This window comes from Trematomus bernacchii, unplaced genomic scaffold (genome assembly GCF_902827165.1).
Source record: "Trematomus bernacchii unplaced genomic scaffold, fTreBer1.1, whole genome shotgun sequence".
In the NCBI taxonomy this organism is placed as follows: domain Eukaryota; kingdom Metazoa; phylum Chordata; class Actinopteri; order Perciformes; family Nototheniidae; genus Trematomus; species Trematomus bernacchii.
This window is the reverse complement of record NW_022987727.1, coordinates 754,934-773,070: the sequence shown is the minus strand read 5'-3', so window position 1 is coordinate 773,070 and position 18,137 is coordinate 754,934. Positions and strand designations below refer to the sequence as shown.

Below are 18,137 nucleotides of genomic sequence, written 5' to 3'. Positions count from 1 at the left end.
CTCAAGGCATAAATACCCCCCAAGTTCTTAAATCATACCTAGGGAAATTAAATGGTTCCCCATTGGACAGAAATTCCCGAGCATTAGTGAGATTTAAGCTTTTCTCTTTTTGCTCTGAGCCAACTTCCAGGTAGCAGGCAGCATCAGTGCACTTTTAACCTGAATTACAATTTAACAGAGCAGACTTCTGTACTGCTGGAAACTGGATTTCTGTTTCCATTAATTATTTCCCTTGCTGAACGATTATGTAATGATATTTAAAATATAGTTTTATTCATTGACAATTTTATAAATAGTCTTTTTATGTTTTGGATGAGATATTTTAAGTCTACATGTTCTTACAGTACTCATTTGACATCCTCATCTTTTTCTTTTTCAGTGACTGTTTCCTTTCTACCTTTTCAAGTAGAGGATGCTGTATGTTGTATTGCCTTTATGATCCAGGTTCTCCCTGGTTTTACACCACGTGTGTTTCCAACGCTGTTGCCCAGCATCTCAAATTAGCTTCTCCTCCTGGGTTTTCCATGTGGGTGTAGAAATGGTGGGCTGCTGAAAGAAACTGGCAAAGCTTATGACGGGATAATCTGCACCTGTTCCTCTGGGCGAGGGCTAAAACAGGCCACAGCAGCACCCCGCTGCACACTGCTCTTAGACAATCACATAAATGCACGAGCACACTAAAACGAATTAAACCAAATGAATATTTCTCACTGACAATTCACATGTTGACAACCAGTGAAGCTTTCTGTAGTGCATTTTTGTAAAAGCTACTGACTGTACTGGATCCCTCACAGTAACCCATTTTAATTTGTTTTACATTATGATCAATAACATATAAACAGCATGGTCACACAGTTGCCTTTCCTGATCCCTGCATTAGGCAGTAAAACAATTCATTTTATAGTTACTGCTACAACTTTGGTACTATAAAATATAAACTAATGTAAATGAAATACAGCTATAATAATAAAAGAGTAATATTTGCTATTGTGTAACGTGATTAAAGGTGGGGTAGGTAAGTTTGAGAAACCGGCTCGAGATACACTTTTTGTTATATTCCATGGAATGCTCTTAACATCCCGATAGCAATGAATATCTCAAGTGCTTTGACAACAAATCCATAAAAAAATGTCATCTGTGGAAGCCGTAGTACTGTAAAAAGTACGACCAATCATCTTAGCCGGCCCGGCTAAAATAACTGGATGGCCTACCTGCCTGTCAGCCTTCCATCGGGGCACAAACTTATCTCGTGCCCTCATTGGTCATGTGCGCGTTCGTGTGTGTTGGAGGAGGGGCTCTGTAAGGAAGTGGCAGATTTTTTCCGGCTGTGTATTTTCAAATGTTAGCGCACTCGAGCTGGTTTCTCCAAAATTACCTACCCCACCTTTAAGTAATAGTTTATGCAATTTAAGAATAACAATTGTTGAGTTATATATTTAGTATATAATTGAGAAGTTGCATTATATTCATCATGTTGCAGGTAGACAAAATTGACTCACATCAAATCCTTCCTGCTTAATAGCTACCAATTCATTGATAAGTTAGAATATCTAAAAACATAATGCATATATTGCTAAATGTCTCCCATAAAAATGAATATATATATTAATTAATCTATAATTAACAACATGAGTCATCAGAGGGATTTCTGCAGATGTGTACAGACAGTTTGGGAATTGAAATGTGAGTTTAGCAATGTGTAGCCAGGATTGCTCTATTACGAGTTAATCAATGTGTTACTGTCTTAATGCGGTGTTGCCCTATAGGTGGTGGCCCACTTTTGTTGTTGTAGCTTGTTGCATGTATACATTTCAACTCATTATGACTTCTGTACGTTTTTGGAACTAATTTGTTTAAGCACGATACATATAAATAACCCACCTTCCATTCAGTCTTCTTATTTAGTGTGAAATACCTTTACACATCTCACAAAAATACATACATCTATTTTTATCAGTTGGTATCACATTGCATTTTCTATCATTGCAATTTTTATCTTTCCACTGTGTCTAATGTGATAAATGCCGAATTCTAATCTCGTCATTTCGTTTACTACCTGTGGCTTCTCTGCATGTGGATGAAGCTTTAAATTGTTCTCCTGGAAAGATTTACAGACCCCAACGCATGGCAGACCCCCACCTCTGAGTCTTAGTAGCAGGGGGTAGAGGGACGAAGAGTTGAGGAGGGAAGTTAAAGCCTGTGGTGAATGTGTCATTCTTTCCTCAGCCAACCCTGAACAAACTGATACATTTAATGCCAGAAACAGTTTTTTTTCCAGGCAAGGAATTCTGGTCAGATTTGTGAATTTAGGGACCTGCTGTGATGAGGCTTATATAAGGGAGAGCAGCTCTGTATACCAACTCTGGAAATGCCCATCGGGATAACAACAGGGAGGCAGACTGGGAAATAAGATGGATTTCATGTGGGCACAGAGAGAGAAGTCTGCTTTAGAATGGTGTTTAACTGCATTTTCAGTGTGGTTAGCGGCATCTGTGCACATGTCAGCAGATAGTACTGTTTTAAATACAAACACACACACTTAGCCTCCCAGAAATATAAGCTGACACATGTATGATGCAGGGTGTAATTGCCCTTTTGGCCTGGAGTGGTTCGCTGCAATGTATGTGTCTTGTTGGTTAATGAAAGTTAGTGAACTTTGACTCTGTGTATTCATTAATAAGCTCTGTGTTGCCTGTGGGAAGATTGGTGTTGTGATAAAGATCACAGTTCACTTGCACTTCAACACAGAACAGAACACGCAAATGTCCAGTTGTTACAGTGCGTCTCTGTGAATGTGTTGTCTATCTTTCAGCTGTTGGCATCCAAATGAAACTGGAGTTCTTTCAGAAGAAATTCTGGACAGCCAGCAGACAGGTAAAGAGGCATAAACACACATCATGCATGCATACACATTCAGACCAATATTACAAGCACACTTAACGTAAAATAACCTATAGGAAAGAGTAGGCCTACTTACTAACAGTAGTTTAAAAACACAACAAATAAAGTCATTTAAGTCTATTTGAAAAAATTTACCATGACATTTTTTCAGTATAAATCTGAACATGGGAAGGTCATCAGTCTGTTTAGTTTTATTAATGTATTTCACAAAGATTTTTGAAGGGAGTAAATGTTTTCAGCTGACAAAGGAATCCAATAGGCAAGGCAAGGCAAGGCAAGTTTATTTATATAGCACTTTTCTGTACGCGACAATTCAAAGTGCTTTACAAAACTAATTAAAAGACTTTTTATGAATAAATACAGTAAAAACACATTATATAATGACATTTTACAACAGGCATTACAAAGCAAAGATAATAAAATAATAAAAATAAACACCACAGGTATACAATACATGTTTAAAAGGCATACTGAGCAGCTCAATAAAGCCCTAATATTCAGTGTGACTCATACACAGTATGCCAATATAATTATTTGTATCTTTCAGTGTGCAGCATTAGATGGGAAATGCTCCATAAGCTGTGATGATGAGGTTGGTTGTCTTTGCTTTTCTTCATCAACTTTGCACGATTCTGTAAATGTTACTCCTCACAATTGCTTTAACAGTTTTTTCTTCATTTAACAGAACATTAACTGCTACCTCATTGACAACAACGGCTTTGTTTTGGTGGCAGTGGACTACACTCTGGTAAGCCATCTACACACACACACACACACACACACACACACACACACACACACACACACACACACACACACACACACACACACACACACACACACACACACACACACACACACACACACACACACACACACACACACACACACACACGAGAGCCGCAGGACAGATCAATGGAAAATGTTCCATAGCTATAACAAACACATCACCTTTTTGCAAAAATAGAAATCAAGAATACATTCAGAAACAGTTGTTTTTCAAGAGGAGCTAGTAGCCCATTCACTTTTTATGAAACCAGCAAAAACATCAAAAAAACATTATATATTTGTTTATAAATTGTGATTAAACAATTTATTTAAAATGTCGATGCTACTATTCTGGAAAAAACTCAACCCCTAACAAACACCCCAGTCCAGATGTATTGTCCTTTATACGTCCAAAGCGTGACCCTGTTCACGGGAACAAACGCCCCCTGTTGCTGGTGGCCGGTATAACGTTGGGTGGCTCGGTCCAAGCCACTCAGTGTGTTTTCCATTTACAGAGCTAGCGCTGTGTATGAATATCACAGTCAATGTGGGGAGTTACTTACTGAATTTGGCAAAGAGTGTATTGGATTACAATTGCATGTTATGTGTCTTAAGACTGAGCAAACATTTTAATCAAAAGTACATACAGTATGAGCCCCTTACATTTGTTTTCCTATTAGAATTATGATATGTTTCCTGCGTCTCATGTTGCCACAAATGATCTCAAGGAGTCATGTTGCTCCCCTAGCATAAACCCTCTGCTGTCACCACACATGTTGTCACTGTGTGTCTGGCTCATCTAGAAGCCAGTCCGCTGGCTGTCACTGCCCTTCACTCCATCTGCATGTTATTTCCCTGTGTCCCTTACTTGCTGGCACCCATTCTTTATTTAATCCTAATTTAGAGGTGAGGGAGCATTTAAGGTTCCACGTGTCAAGTTGTTTCATTTCATTGTGCTTGTGAAAGACAAGAACAATTCCTTCATCCAAGCAGGTTATACTAATGTGATCCGTCAAAATGTCATGAGCAGGTCTCTCTGATTGGGCTGCAGGCTGTGTTATTAGTTTCAGGCAATTTCCTGTGTCCTGTGTCTGATTCGACTAATGCTTATCATTTGATACCTTTGCCCCTGTGGCATCTTTACATCCGGGAAACAATAAACATGTTTTCTCGAATGTATAGAGTGACTACAAGTCAGACACAATTTGACAATGTCACCTTGTGCTCAGGAAAATGATGGGGAAGGAGACAGTTGTGGGGCGGCTATATCCAAAGATGGTTGACCTTTCTTTCCAGACTATTCGAAATTGTTATGACAGACTTTGGGAAGCATTGTGTGTGGGAGATTGTATTCTTAAATCTGTCCCTAGAAAGGCCAGTTTGTGTTTGCATCAATGATTTCTCTCTTCAGCCATGGCCACTTGGTCATTTGGTGGAGCATAAGGAGAGATCCCACAGACCATTTAGCAATGTGGGATGGTGTCTGCATGCTTTAGGGTTTGGCAATTTAAGTTTTCTCGCATTCAATCCAACCTGGACTCGAGTCAGCTTTTGTACATTTAAGAGCTTCTAGCATTACAAACACATCAGTTTTAGGGGATGTTAGTTTGACATTTACATTGTCCTATGACTTGTTTTATTAAATAAGATCAAATATCTTTCTTTTTCTTTCTCAGACAGGGAAATTCTTTGGAGAAGCAGAGGGGGCTGTAATGAGTAAGCTCCTGCAGATGGGCTCTTTCAAAAGGTGAGTATTTCAAACTGCACGTGTGTGGGGGTGAATGAGTGTGTTCTTACAAGTGTATAAGTGTATGTATGAGTGTGTGTTATTGTACGAGCATAAAATCAGGCAGGCCACAGAATGAGAGCATGTCTGCCCTCGCGCTGACAGCTCTTAACTTGGCCAATCGCGGTGAGCTATTCAGCGCTGAACTCCGACCCTTCGCTCAGCAGAGTTCTCCGTTAGGGGATTACAGCAAATCTTTTCCTGAAACGAAGGAATTAGGAGAAACTTGAAGTCACACAGACACACACATGTAGACACATTCATGTGTTTAGTGCCTGTTGTAGAGCTGTGTCTCCTGGAAAACGCCAGGAGCTGTGGGTGGCGCCTTTCTGCAATTAATTTGGAAATGTAACCTAGGAGGATAACTTTCCCAGTATTAGTGCAGAACTGCAGAGAAGCAGACAGACGCATATTGTAGTTTGACTGTATGGTCAAACCTTATTTGAGAACTTAGTTGCAGAAGCTTGCAACCACATTTCCATCTCTGCAGTTCTGTATTCGGGAAGTGGGTAAGGAGATTTTAGCTCTCCATGTATAAAAATCATGGGTGACAAGTCATCAAACAAGTAGACAACTGCACATGTTTATTATGAGGATGAACCTCAAAAGCTGTCAGCTTTGGTTTACTGTCGCACTCATAAAAACAAAGAGAACAACAAGTGCTTTCACTCAATATTTAATGTCAGATGATGAGAGGTTGTTTAAAATGAAGTACGACATATGATGAATGAATAATAAGACTTGTGTGGGTGAAATAAGAGCATGATGAGCAATAGAGCTGATCACTAATGAATCCAATGTGATCTGTCTTAACCCGGAGCCATCTGTGGAGAATGAATATGCTAAGATGCAAAACAAGTTTTGTCTTGATAAAAAAAACATTGAAGACATTTCAAAGTGTGCCACTTAAAGTTGACCCCAAGCTGCCAGCCTGGATTAATCCATCAGCTTTAAGCCTGCAGATGAAGACGAATGAGGACAACATATTTTTAGTTACTTCAGGATTATCTATCCTTCAAAACCAGCAATAGGAAGAGAAATCAATCAAAACAATGAGAGTGATGTTATGCTCCAATGCCAAACAAATTAAGGCTGGCACACCCATACTCATACACAGCAGTTACACACTCATAGACTGACATTACATTGGCCTAACCTAGCTGCTAACATTTCGTGGCCTGGCTTAGCGCTAATTGGTTCCTGGCCGTGTTGGAGCTGTGTGTCACCGGTGCTGAACATGGCCCAGGGCTGCGGACAGACCGGGCCCACTTAGACACACATGCACATTTCAAGTATATAGGAACGTGTCCACAGGCTGTGAGAAAGAGCGTCCAGTGTGTAGGTGAATGTGTGTGTGTTTGTGTATGTGTGTGTTAGGAACCCCTTCAATAACCTCACCCAGACAGACCCAGACCTCACACCCTCAGGGTCCACTAAGCCCTTAAATCCTCTGATATCCCCCCCCAATATCCCCAAATCATCTACACACACACACCCACCTTCCTACATCACTTTGAGAAACCTCTCGGGAAGCTCTCGGCTTTCAGTTGCTTTCCTTTCCCCATTCTTGCTACATCCATCCAATATATTATCCGTAGGTAAAGCGGCAGTAATAGCAGAGGTGGGATCTTTGCTTCCTGCTCCCACACAGCACTCCAAAAGGCCCTGCAGGCATGTAAAAGCAGAGATAATGTGTGAATCAACACTTCAATCACCTTATATGGGCTATATATTCCTAAAAAATGGTTTTATCAGTTTTAACCTACTTTATCTGTATTTGTGATGCCTCTGTTTCACTCCCTGTCCTCTGTTTTCTATCTTTACTCAGGGTGACTCTGTATGACTACCAGGCTCTATGTTGGGCTTTCTCAGGGAGCAGTGACAGTGGACACACACTGTTAGATGTGAGTACTGCATTGTTTTCCAACCTGTGCGCTCCATAACGTGGGCACAGCATAATATGTATTTTTTATGTCTGATCCATATTTCCTTTTTCTTTTCTTTCTTTAGCCGTACTTTGCTTTCTTCTCAGCTGTAAAGTGGATCCTAACTGAGCTTGTCATGTAAGACTTCGTTGTGTGTGAAGTGTCTTTTGCCTGCATACGCTCGCTGCATAGATGTGCGTTTTGAGGACTCTTATGGTGGCCTCTCCTGTCAGTGTGTGTATGTTCAGTGTGTGTATGTGGCTATGTAGAAACTGAATGTTTGTTTACCAGTGTCTCCACATGCACATCGACCTGATCATCAGAGATCAGGAGCAGTAATGGCTACCTGATGTTTCCTGTAGCCGGGGTATGCCTGTGATGCCTTGTTTTGGTTGCCGAGTCTTCCTGGGTGGTCTGTTGTCGCCACAGTGCATCATGGGAGGAATGAGTTGTCAGTGCTAATTTGACAGCTGGTCACAGTGCAGAAAATGTTTGCAATATTATTGATCTTTTGATTTATGTGTTTCGTTTCAAATTGATGTGTTTGTTTCACTTTATCAAATACAAATATAAATAACCACATATGAGAAAGTGAACTTAAAACCACTCAAAGAACATCTGTTCTCAGTGGATCACCGTGTGGTTTTGCGTCCTGCCACTTTTTTGAAACTGGGGCAAGTGAGACATTTATTTTGTGTTACTGACAATACTTCCGCCACCTTAAAATGTTGGGTTTTTGCAGTTTATCATGAGTTGCATTTGAGTTGCATTTGAGTTGCACTGTTCTGCAGTGTTAACTCCACCTTCTAGTATCGGCCGAGCTCGCCTCAAATCTAGATCAAGTGCGGTACCGCAAATAGGATATCTGGCCTTAAGATAAATATTTATTTTAATGTCACAGTTGCTTTTAAATATTAATTGATCATCTTTTGTGAAAATAAATGATTGTACCCAACTGTAGTTTTTGGGAAACTTAAATCACCTATGTAAAAATGTTAAGAATGCCTTGGACAGTGTTACAGTATTTGTGATATAAGCATTTTTATGGAATGTATTTGTTATGATCAATGTCGTCTCCTCCTTTAGATTCCTGGTGGAGTTTAACTTGTACAGCTGGTGGCACTCTGACCTCACAGCTAAAGGTAAGAACGCACTCTTTGGTGATCTCCTTGTTCTCCGTCTGCGTCTGAAGCAAACTCACACATACTGTACACAAACTCCTAGGAAAGTATGCAGCTCATATTGGATATATAACAATATTTATAAACAGAAAAGATTCTTTATTTTTCATCCCTAATAGATAAGGCATGCAAACAGCGCTGTAAGGGTTGATCAGAAGTTGAACATGGGCTAAACTGTTATCATAACATAATTATTTATGACCGTTTGGTCATAAATAATTATGTTATGATAATAATAATAACAATAATAATAATAATCTGATAAAGCTTGAGAAAGAATCAGGATTATTGTTCTGACTGTACAATTTTGTCCTTTGTACACAGCTCTACGAATGTTTGATTGTTAATTGTAATGATTTACACGGATTTGCATTTATTTGATACATTTTACAAATATGGTTCTTTACATTTTTGGTGTATTCAAATTTCTAATTTGCTGCAAAAGCTTTTATAACATGTCAAAAGCTTCTGTGTATATATATATATATAATATATATTTGTTTATGCCTGGTCTCGAATTGTACTTAAACAATTCAGAAACAGAACAGAAACTAAAAGGTAAAATAAATGCCAGAAAGATAAAAAAGCACATATATTCTTCTTTAAAAAAAACTAAACAACACATTGAAAATGAACACTTTTCATGCATACATACATATATATTTTTTATATCTCAACATATCCATGTGCACCAATACATAAATATCATCTCATATTTTGGTTTCCAAAAAGGAATTTGTTAATAATAGTTTTTGCAGTTAACTTTCCTTTCTCTAAAAAAAAAGGAAACTGAGTCATTTTTCCTTTTCACACCCACCTATAAACCCATTACTGTTTTTTCAAAGCTTTATTCATATTTCTAAAATAAATAATCAAAAGACAAAATAAAAATGACGTGTACACCGTCAGTGTTTCATTTTAATTCTTGAGGTCAAATGGACTTAAGTTCATTGCGGACATAAAAACAACTAGTGTCCTCAGCACCAACCTCCAGTCTGCATCTACGCCATCTCCCCTCTATTTTCTCTCGGTCTGTGTGACCACTGGAAAAACAGAATAAAGAGACGCAATCCAAACCTAAAAGTAAAAATGGCAGAACACATGATTGCCTCAAGTGACCTCAGTATGGGAGACGGCGCGTATGTCTGTCTGTCTCTACACTTATTTGTATTGGTTTGTTTGTCCAGAGGGGTTACCATTATGACTTTATGAGGATATATGTCATATTGCTAGTGTTGAGAAGCAATATCCGCTTTGTAACTGAAGAAAACACACGTTTTATTTCTTTCTTTTCTCACTCAGTCTCTCAATCGCTCTCTCTTCTCTGGTTTTATGTCTTTCCTTTCTGTCTCACTTTCTCCCGCAAACACACACACATTCTCATATCATTACTGCCAAGCTATGAACGCTATGATGCCTTTTGCTTTATGGTGTGTTGAATACGGTACGCCTCTCTGGAATTAAAGCCTCCCTAAGCAGCATCATAAAATATTAATTCTCGCCAAAACTAATATCAAAATATTTCATATGTAAAAGTGAGAGAGGGTAGAGAGAAAGAGAAAGAACCACAAAATGAAAGTCTATAAAATGCTTTCCTTGCACACCCTTATCCCGGATGAAGTGAAGCTGGGCATCGCTGTTCGCCAAGCAGTCGAGACAATTTCACAGCTGGCTAGCCTCAGGTCTTAGCAGCACTTTCTATATCTTTTTATAATATAGACGCAGGCCTGTGACACACAGCTGGAACACCCCAATTTAGCAGCCCGTAACCCAATAGACACAGCCTCTCAAGCTGAACTAATCCGAGGCATTTATTCATGTAGTTTGCGCTTCTAACATGTACATATATACAACTGCACACACACGCTGCACTGCTGACATCCAGTAATTAAACCACTCTATTCAAGTCACACACATAATCCACCATCTTTAGAAATGGGTGGAAAAAATGTTCCACCCTGGAAGAACTGAACTTAAAAAATAAAACCACACGTCTTTAAATGTCTAGATTGAATATGCTAATTTGGATAATATTAGCGCCTGCTTTATTAAGCCTGCTTTAAAAATATTGACCCAAATAGAAAAATGTACCACTTTGCCTCCTTTTCTCCTTTCCATCCTGTAGCCTTGTTTGAAACCTCTGGGTGGCAGGAGAGTTCAAGTAATATTGCGTACATGGCTGGCCTAGATTCACACTGGAAATATCTCCAGCAGGACGAGAGGCAGCTGTGGTTCAGAAGTGCTGCTTTCTTTCAAACTTGTATATTTACAAGGATGTGGTGTGTTTAACAGTTTGCCTACAATCTATATGCATACCTATTTAAAATATGTATTTGACTTTGAAAAAGATGTTCCCGGTTTTTCTCACTCCCTTTCTTTTTCCTCTCTCTCTCTCTCTCTCTCTCCCATCCTGCAGCTCAGAGGATAGGCCGGAGCATGCAGGTACCATGTGACACAGAGTACCCGGCCTTCATCTCCGAGAGAACCATCAAAGAGAACACGGGGAACGTTGACTGTGGCGGCTGCATCAAGTATGAGACACAAACAAACAGACATATGTAAACACACATAGACAACACAGAAACAAACAATATAATTGTACATATCTGTAATTTCCTTTATACACCAATGACATGATTGTGTCACTGTGCTCCATAAAACAAGCCAGCAATGAAAAAAGAATTATCCAGTTAACTCTCATCTTGGCAAAATATGTTATGTCCTTGATCCCTGATAATGAGAAACACATTTAAATCATTTGTTGTCTGCTGAAAACACTTTTATCCAGGGTGATCCATCAGAGACACGCACACAGACACTCACTCTCTCCTCCGGCAGTTTGAAATACGAGGCATTTAGAGATGAGGGAGAGAGGTGGAAAAAAAGGCTTCCTTTAAAAATGGGAAAATGAGTGTGGTCCCCATTAACAATTTGGGCTTTTCTGTCAGGCAATTGTGGGGTGTTCTCTGGATCCTTCCAATGGGCCCTTCATTGCTCCCAGCTGTGGAACTGCCAGGGAGGCTCTGTGTGTGCATGTGTGCGTGCATGTGGGTGCAGGGGTGTGTCGGGCTGTGTGTGTGCTAGGTCAGCAGGGTAACCACTGCCCTGGGTGCTAGGACTCAAATGTGGTTGGGGATGCAGTCAGACCACTAAACACACACATTCAGGGTACACACACAGCACCCTCTCACACACACACTTTCACCCACCCAAATACTCATGACAGAAGCGGGAATCAGAAAAAATGTCCAATGATGACACCTCAACTGGGATTAGCTGGCCAGCTGTGTGCTGTGAGCAACATGTCACCTTAAAATACATATTTTTTAAATTATGACAAAGTCAAAAAAAGTTTTTATTTCGGTTTTAAGGGATTTTATAGCTCATATTAGTAATAGAGGATATTGGTGATAAACATCTGTTTCACTTTACAGGCTAACTGAGGCCTTTCTCTTATATTTTCATTGGGACACGTGTGTGTGCTTTATACTCTAGGAAATATACCCTAAGCCCTTGCCTGTTAAACCTCACTTTACTGTATTTTCACTTGTGTTTGTGCATGTGTGCATGTGATGTCGGTATGTCTATTACTTCTTGATGGTTGAGACAGAGTGACGGATCATAAGAATCAAAAAAATCTTGCCAATGATAAAACATCCCTAAAGGACGATTTCACCTACATTAATGAAGCCATTTTCTCTGTACTGTCTCTTAAAAACAGCAATCTGCAAGTATTACATATCTCTCCTTGTGTATAGTTCAACACAAATGTGTTGTTCAAAATGTAAAATTGTCAAGGAAGGCTCGACACATGTCAAAGGAAATGATGGCCCTAAAAAAGGTTTGCATAAACGTACTTTGTTGCATCGACTTTGACAGTCAAAAAGAAAAGCATACTGTGTAGAGAATACTCTGATAATGGTTTCATTTCACCCTGAAATACATGAGATAAATTCAAATAAAAGGACAGCAGTGGTCTGAGAACTCTCCAATCTTTTAGTTGATATTTAAGTGGAGCATTTTCAAAAGTAATTGTCGAATTACATGCAGTACTTACTGGTAAAAAACGCCCAACTGTGTTGACTGAGGTCTCTGAAAACCATACTGTAAATTTATAGTATGGTTTTGGTTAAATGATTCGCAAAATACATCACTGGGAAAAATGAGAACATTTTGCACAAGATGCACAAAAATATTACATTTAGCCAAAACTGATCATGATTTGACCATGAAAGGCAGAAAAACGGTGCCCCTTATCTGTATCAAAAGCATGTGTAAAGCATAATGTTCTGTGAAATGCTATCATCTAAGCCCTAACCTCTAAAATGAGCTTCAGTACAGCTGACAATGGAAAGATTAAAACATTTCTTTCATGATCAAAAGGGGTTGATACGCAGTGCAGGTGTCTTAATCAGCTTCAGTTACAGATTGTGTGATATGTCTTGTCAAAACGTTGAGAAGAAGACATTGTTCTGTCACCACAGCTTTGTGAGAGTCTTTATATTTCCTACAGTACATCCGCTTTATGACATGTCTCTAACTCTTGATTTCTTTCTCTCTGATGACTTTATCTCTTTTCTATGGGTCTCTCTCACTCAAGCTCACTTTTCTTGGATGTCTTTGTCGTTCATTCCTCTGCTGGCCAAAATCTCTAAGAGCCAAAACACTAGGAGTCCATGTCAAGAAGACACAATCTTTACCATCTGTGTGTTTGTGAGAGAGAATATGCATGAATGTCTGTCTCTCTGTGTGTGTGTATCTGTGCACATTATACACATCATTGTTTTGTGTCCAAGTGTGTGCCTTTATATGCAGCGTAGAGATCCCTTTCCCAGCACTGGGTATGTTCAAGGCCAGCAGCTGTGCGTTCAGGATGTGTTTAAGTCTTTACTCTAAAAACACTTGCCCTGCTTTCTATCAGGCTGAGCAGGGGTGAGCAGAGATGATTACAAATCAGCAGATCCTAATTCACCGTGATTGGAACTGGTTTGGCCTACTTGCTGGATTGGTTTGGTTGGTCACGGCGGGATGACTGAATTAGAGTGTGGTGGATTGGCACTACTCAGGCTCTCTTTGTGGTCAAATGAAATTGGTCATGGTATTGAATGAGTATGGATGGAGATATTTCTCTATCTGTTTTGATCGACTGTCTTACTTCTGTCTTGACAAGTATTGAGAAAGTGAATGCGTGTCTTTCAGCATTTGTGTGTGTCCAATCAGTCACACATGCATGTTCTCATACGTGTCTGAAAATAGATCATAGTGAACTCGATAAATCACCCAGCTGCGAAAGAAGAGAGGGAGGGAGAGAAGCAGAGAGATAAAGAACGAAAGGGAGACAGAAAGAAGAGATCATCTTTACGACTCTTCTTCTTCATAAAGCTTATCCAAGGTCATAAATCACTGGGCAGGAGTCCGAGGCGAAATACAACCATGAGAAGCTATAAGCCCCAAAAAGTGTGTTTCCCATTTGTCTCCCTTTGGAGTGTTTTATATTCGGCAACACTTCATTGGTTGGATAGGATATAACAAAGACAAAGGAGAAGGAAAGTAATGAGGAAGTGGAGGCGATAGAGTTAGTTAGAGAAGCATGTGTGTGTACTTTATGTGTGTGTGTCTGTTTGGTGTGAGTCTGTCGATGTTTCTGTATGTTTATTGACAGTTGGCCTGGAGACACGTTTTCTTCTTGACATGCATCCAGTGGTGCATCTTCCCTTCGCCGGGGGGTGGGGGGTGAAATGTGAACACTCATAACACAAATCCTCCGACACAAGAAATGCACATCATACCCTGGCGCCTTGTCTCCTTGCCAATCCAACGCTCAATCCCCCCTTTGCTCTCCGTCTTTTCCTTTCTCATCGTTGTTTTGTTTCTGGCTGTCTTTGCTGTGATTGGCAGGTCCTTTGTGATCCAGCAGATCCCCAGCAGCAATCTCTTCATGGTGGTGGTGGACAACAAGTGTGACTGCAGCATGTACGAGCCAATCACCATGGACCCCATCGAAATCATGTATATCCTTTACTGGCAAACAACTAGAGAGCTGGGGGTGATTGAGTAAAAGTGAGAACATTGGTTTCCTGAGATAGAGGAAGTGGCACCAAGATGATTTGGAGTTATATTTGACAGGGGTGTAAAGATGAGAAAAGCAACAGCTCGAATCAAATTTGACAATCTTGAAAGAAACTTGATTAAAATCCACAAAGCTAGTAGTAACTGTCTCAGCTCATATGTCAAATACATGGTGCTTTTTTGCAATTCACAGAAGATCAAGAAAGATATGATTCTAGTGGACAGCTTAATGTGTTTTACTGCTGACCTGTCTCTCCAATTTCCCTTTACCACCTGGACGCTGAGAAAAAGAACAGTCTAACCTGTCTATGTTATTTTTAATAGAAACTCTATTCTCTTCCACCTCATAACTTCCTGTGTCACAATACTAAAGCTATAGCCAGTGTATGTCCATCGAAGTCAGCAGGATGTTAATAGCATAGAGCATTTTAATTTGTGGGGAAGATTTGGGAAGTTTGTTTGCCCTTTACCCTTTTGGTGGATGAAAGAGATGAGAGTGTTATGAGGGTCAGCATCTGAAGGCTGCGAGACATCACTCTCCTAGAAGTCTGTTTCACAGTGCTGGGTCTGTGTTTGGACTGAGTTACACAACAGCCCACGCTGCGGTGGGATGCTGATCAATAGCAGACACAGCTCAGAGTAGAGTCAGACTAAAGGAACTTAGATCGTCACCAAATACTTACGCTGGATTCCCCTGCAATGTTCATCCCTCTGAAATGTTATGCAGTACACTCAAGCTGTTTATACATGTCCACCACTGTTTATTTTGTTGTGGAGTGCTTACTTTAGCATAAAGCCTGCTATTGTGTTGCTATGCGACAAAAGAAAATTCATCAAACATTGCTCAGTCGGTTTTATTTCTTCACATTTTGCACTCGGCTATGTTCAAAAAGTAACACTGCCTCCATAAAAACCTCTATCCACGGTGCTCTCACAAACATGCTTTTCTTTCCATTATAAACAAGACATACGCTCCAGCAGGAAAACACCCTGCCGAGGGTACACATTGTCTGTTATTGCCTTAACTTTAGCTGCACATAATGAATCTCTCAAGTGCGAGCGGTTGAAGATGCAAAAGGACAGGAGGCGCCCTGATACCTGTCACCCTTTTCACCCAGAGGTATTCACTCCTTGAACACACTGTACACACAGATCGCTCACTATTATACTACTTTCTTTCATAATATATCCCCTGCTAATTCCACTTTCATGTTTTATTAAAATATCCCATATCTTTCTGTATCTTGCCCCCCCCCTCTCTCTCTTTTTCTAGGAGAACTCAATGGAGTGTGGAGGAGCTGTGGGGCTCACCCCGTCGCTCGCGGCAACACTGCTCTGCGTCCTCCTGGCGCTGTTCCCTAGGTGACCAGTGCTGGCCATGCCTCTCCATCCAGAACTTGATTTGGATCGGCTTGGCTCGGCATGCAAAAGAATCGCAACGATGCCACAGAAACACTCCTGCCCCTAATCAAACTATGCCCTTTTCCAACTCACCCACTACAAAGCCCTATAGCCCTGAGGTACAGTGCCACCTATTTGGAAGGATTGAAAATGGATAGCTATTAAAGCTGCTAAGTAGTGATAATTACGGTGCTTTAGCAAAATCACATGAGCTGCACGAAAAGGATCTGGGCAGAGATACAAAGTTTTGAACAAAGTAATAATGCTAAGAATGCACATAATAGCTTAAAACTGCACAAGTGTTCCAATAAAACCCACTCTCACTCACACCACTATGTTCAGTTATTTTGGGTAGCTGCTGAGGGTCTGTAGCTGGGCTTGGAACTGGGCATTAGAGCCACGTAACACCCATGAGGAGAAAGACAGGTGCACCTCCCCCCGGCCCACTCTGACTTTTCATGGACAATAGTGATGAAAAAAAAAAAAAGAATAATACGGAAGATGAAGAAGATTATATGTGGCTGGGGTTGTAATGAAATGTTTGTCTAATGCTCTTTTTTCATGATGACAAAAAAAAAAAGTTCTAGTCTATATATGAAGAAAAAAAGAGTTTTATTTATTATTTGCAAGTGGTACCCATAAACTGTGACTATGAGATTTTGAGTCCTCTGACGTGAGTGGTTGTTAATATTTGAGCTTTGCCTTACTGAATGACATTGGTCCTGTTTGTGTACTTTTGAAATAAAATGATGTTTAAAATGTATGTTGTTAACAGTTGTGTTGAAAGGCTCTTTGCGAAGCAGACCTTCAATATAGTTAATATGAAGCATTGGTCCCTGGTCTATAAACGGTTCTATTGTTGTAGACAGATTCGACTGATTAATTCAGTATCTGCTCAAAGTACTTGGCTGTGGGGAAGTGTTTTTCTGCTTTTTAGTCTCCCCATGAGCAGTTGTGTGTGTGTGTGCGCACATACATGTATTTGTATGACTGCATCTGGTGTTTCGCTCTTCTGTCATTGATATAAGCCTCTGTCCCAGAGGCCTATCCCCCACACAAAGAGACACAATAAAAACCATGACACTGGAATCGAAGGCCAACCACAACATACATCTGTATTTATTTAAGAAATGGACACAGACATCCTTAGACATCTTCTCACAAACATACACATACTGTACTTTGAAGCATAGCATTCATGCGCCATGCCAGGCCAACTCTTACGTGTTTGTGTGCCTACAGAGGAGTACAAACCGACAGCGGTTCTCAGAGACCCAGTGCCATCAGGAAGCTGCTCTACTTTGGTCTTCATGTCAACACCAAGGTCCCTTTAGCCATCACAAGCTTGATGTCCACCTCTCAACTAGTCAGTTACACTAACTACTGTACCACTTCCTCCTACAATGGCGATCTAATTCTCACCAACTAAGTAGTGTAATATGTTCCCTACTGTTTCACTGATCTAGTCCCTTGAGTAGAACTATGTGACTCTAATTATTTCCAGTTGATCCTGTTCTTCCTCTTTCTGTGGTGCAAAGACTCCCTGATTTGCCGGTGGGTCATTTATCACTGCATAATCTGGGATTGGAGCTGTTTTGGGTCACAAATCAAATCCGGTCTGTGATTCCTTCCTGTTTGCCAGATGAGTTATGGGGAGGTTGCATTCAATGTGTGTACAAAAGGCAGATGTGGGAAAAGCCATTTGCTCTCTGGGGAGTTGCCACAATGGCAGCCCTGTTGCCACCTCAGTATCCTGTGACTGATAAATGCTCATCTCTGTTTTGTGTAAGCTGTTTTCCCCACCCACTGGTTGGGGAAACATAACCCATGCAGATTTCACAAGACCCTTTTTTTTCTAAATATAGTGCTGCACAATGCTGAACAATGTCAAACAGGTATTCACTTTGAAAAGAATAATAAAAGGAAGTAAGATGGATAAACAACAGAAAAGTAATATCTTGTTTTTTTTGGAAACCTGAATAAACAGGTTTGTCTCGGCACACAAATCTTCACGTGGCGGGCCAGGTCCCACCTATAACCCCTGTCCATCAAAGAGACACACTCAAAGACAGTAGTGAGTGAGAAACATCTCTGGAGGTATCTCAT

The 18,137-nt window shown here is 40.2% G+C and overlaps 1 protein-coding gene across 2 annotated transcripts in view; it reads left to right on the top strand.

The window, feature by feature from the left end:
• Positions 1-17,922, top strand: part of cacna2d3a (calcium channel, voltage-dependent, alpha 2/delta subunit 3a) — a 102,271-nt gene extending 84,349 nt beyond the window's left edge. Inside the window, exons 26-36 of one of the 2 annotated variants that reach the window (XM_034145315.1) lie at positions 2,813-2,874; positions 3,449-3,493; positions 3,587-3,649; positions 5,346-5,416; positions 7,284-7,359; positions 7,466-7,518; positions 8,467-8,522; positions 10,978-11,092; positions 14,460-14,572; positions 15,668-15,750; positions 15,904-17,922. In XM_034145315.1, coding sequence (XP_034001206.1) covers positions 2,813-2,874; positions 3,449-3,493; positions 3,587-3,649; positions 5,346-5,416; positions 7,284-7,359; positions 7,466-7,518; positions 8,467-8,522; positions 10,978-11,092; positions 14,460-14,572; positions 15,668-15,750; positions 15,904-15,996 — 830 coding nt within the window. In that variant the 3' untranslated portion in view covers positions 15,997-17,922. Of the gene's footprint in view, positions 1-2,812; positions 2,875-3,448; positions 3,494-3,586; positions 3,650-5,345; positions 5,417-7,283; positions 7,360-7,465; positions 7,519-8,466; positions 8,523-10,977; positions 11,093-14,459; positions 14,573-15,667; positions 15,751-15,903 lie in introns of those variants that run through there. The other variant, XM_034145316.1, reaches the window with a different exon arrangement.
• The last annotated feature ends 215 nt before the right edge of the window (positions 17,923-18,137 follow it).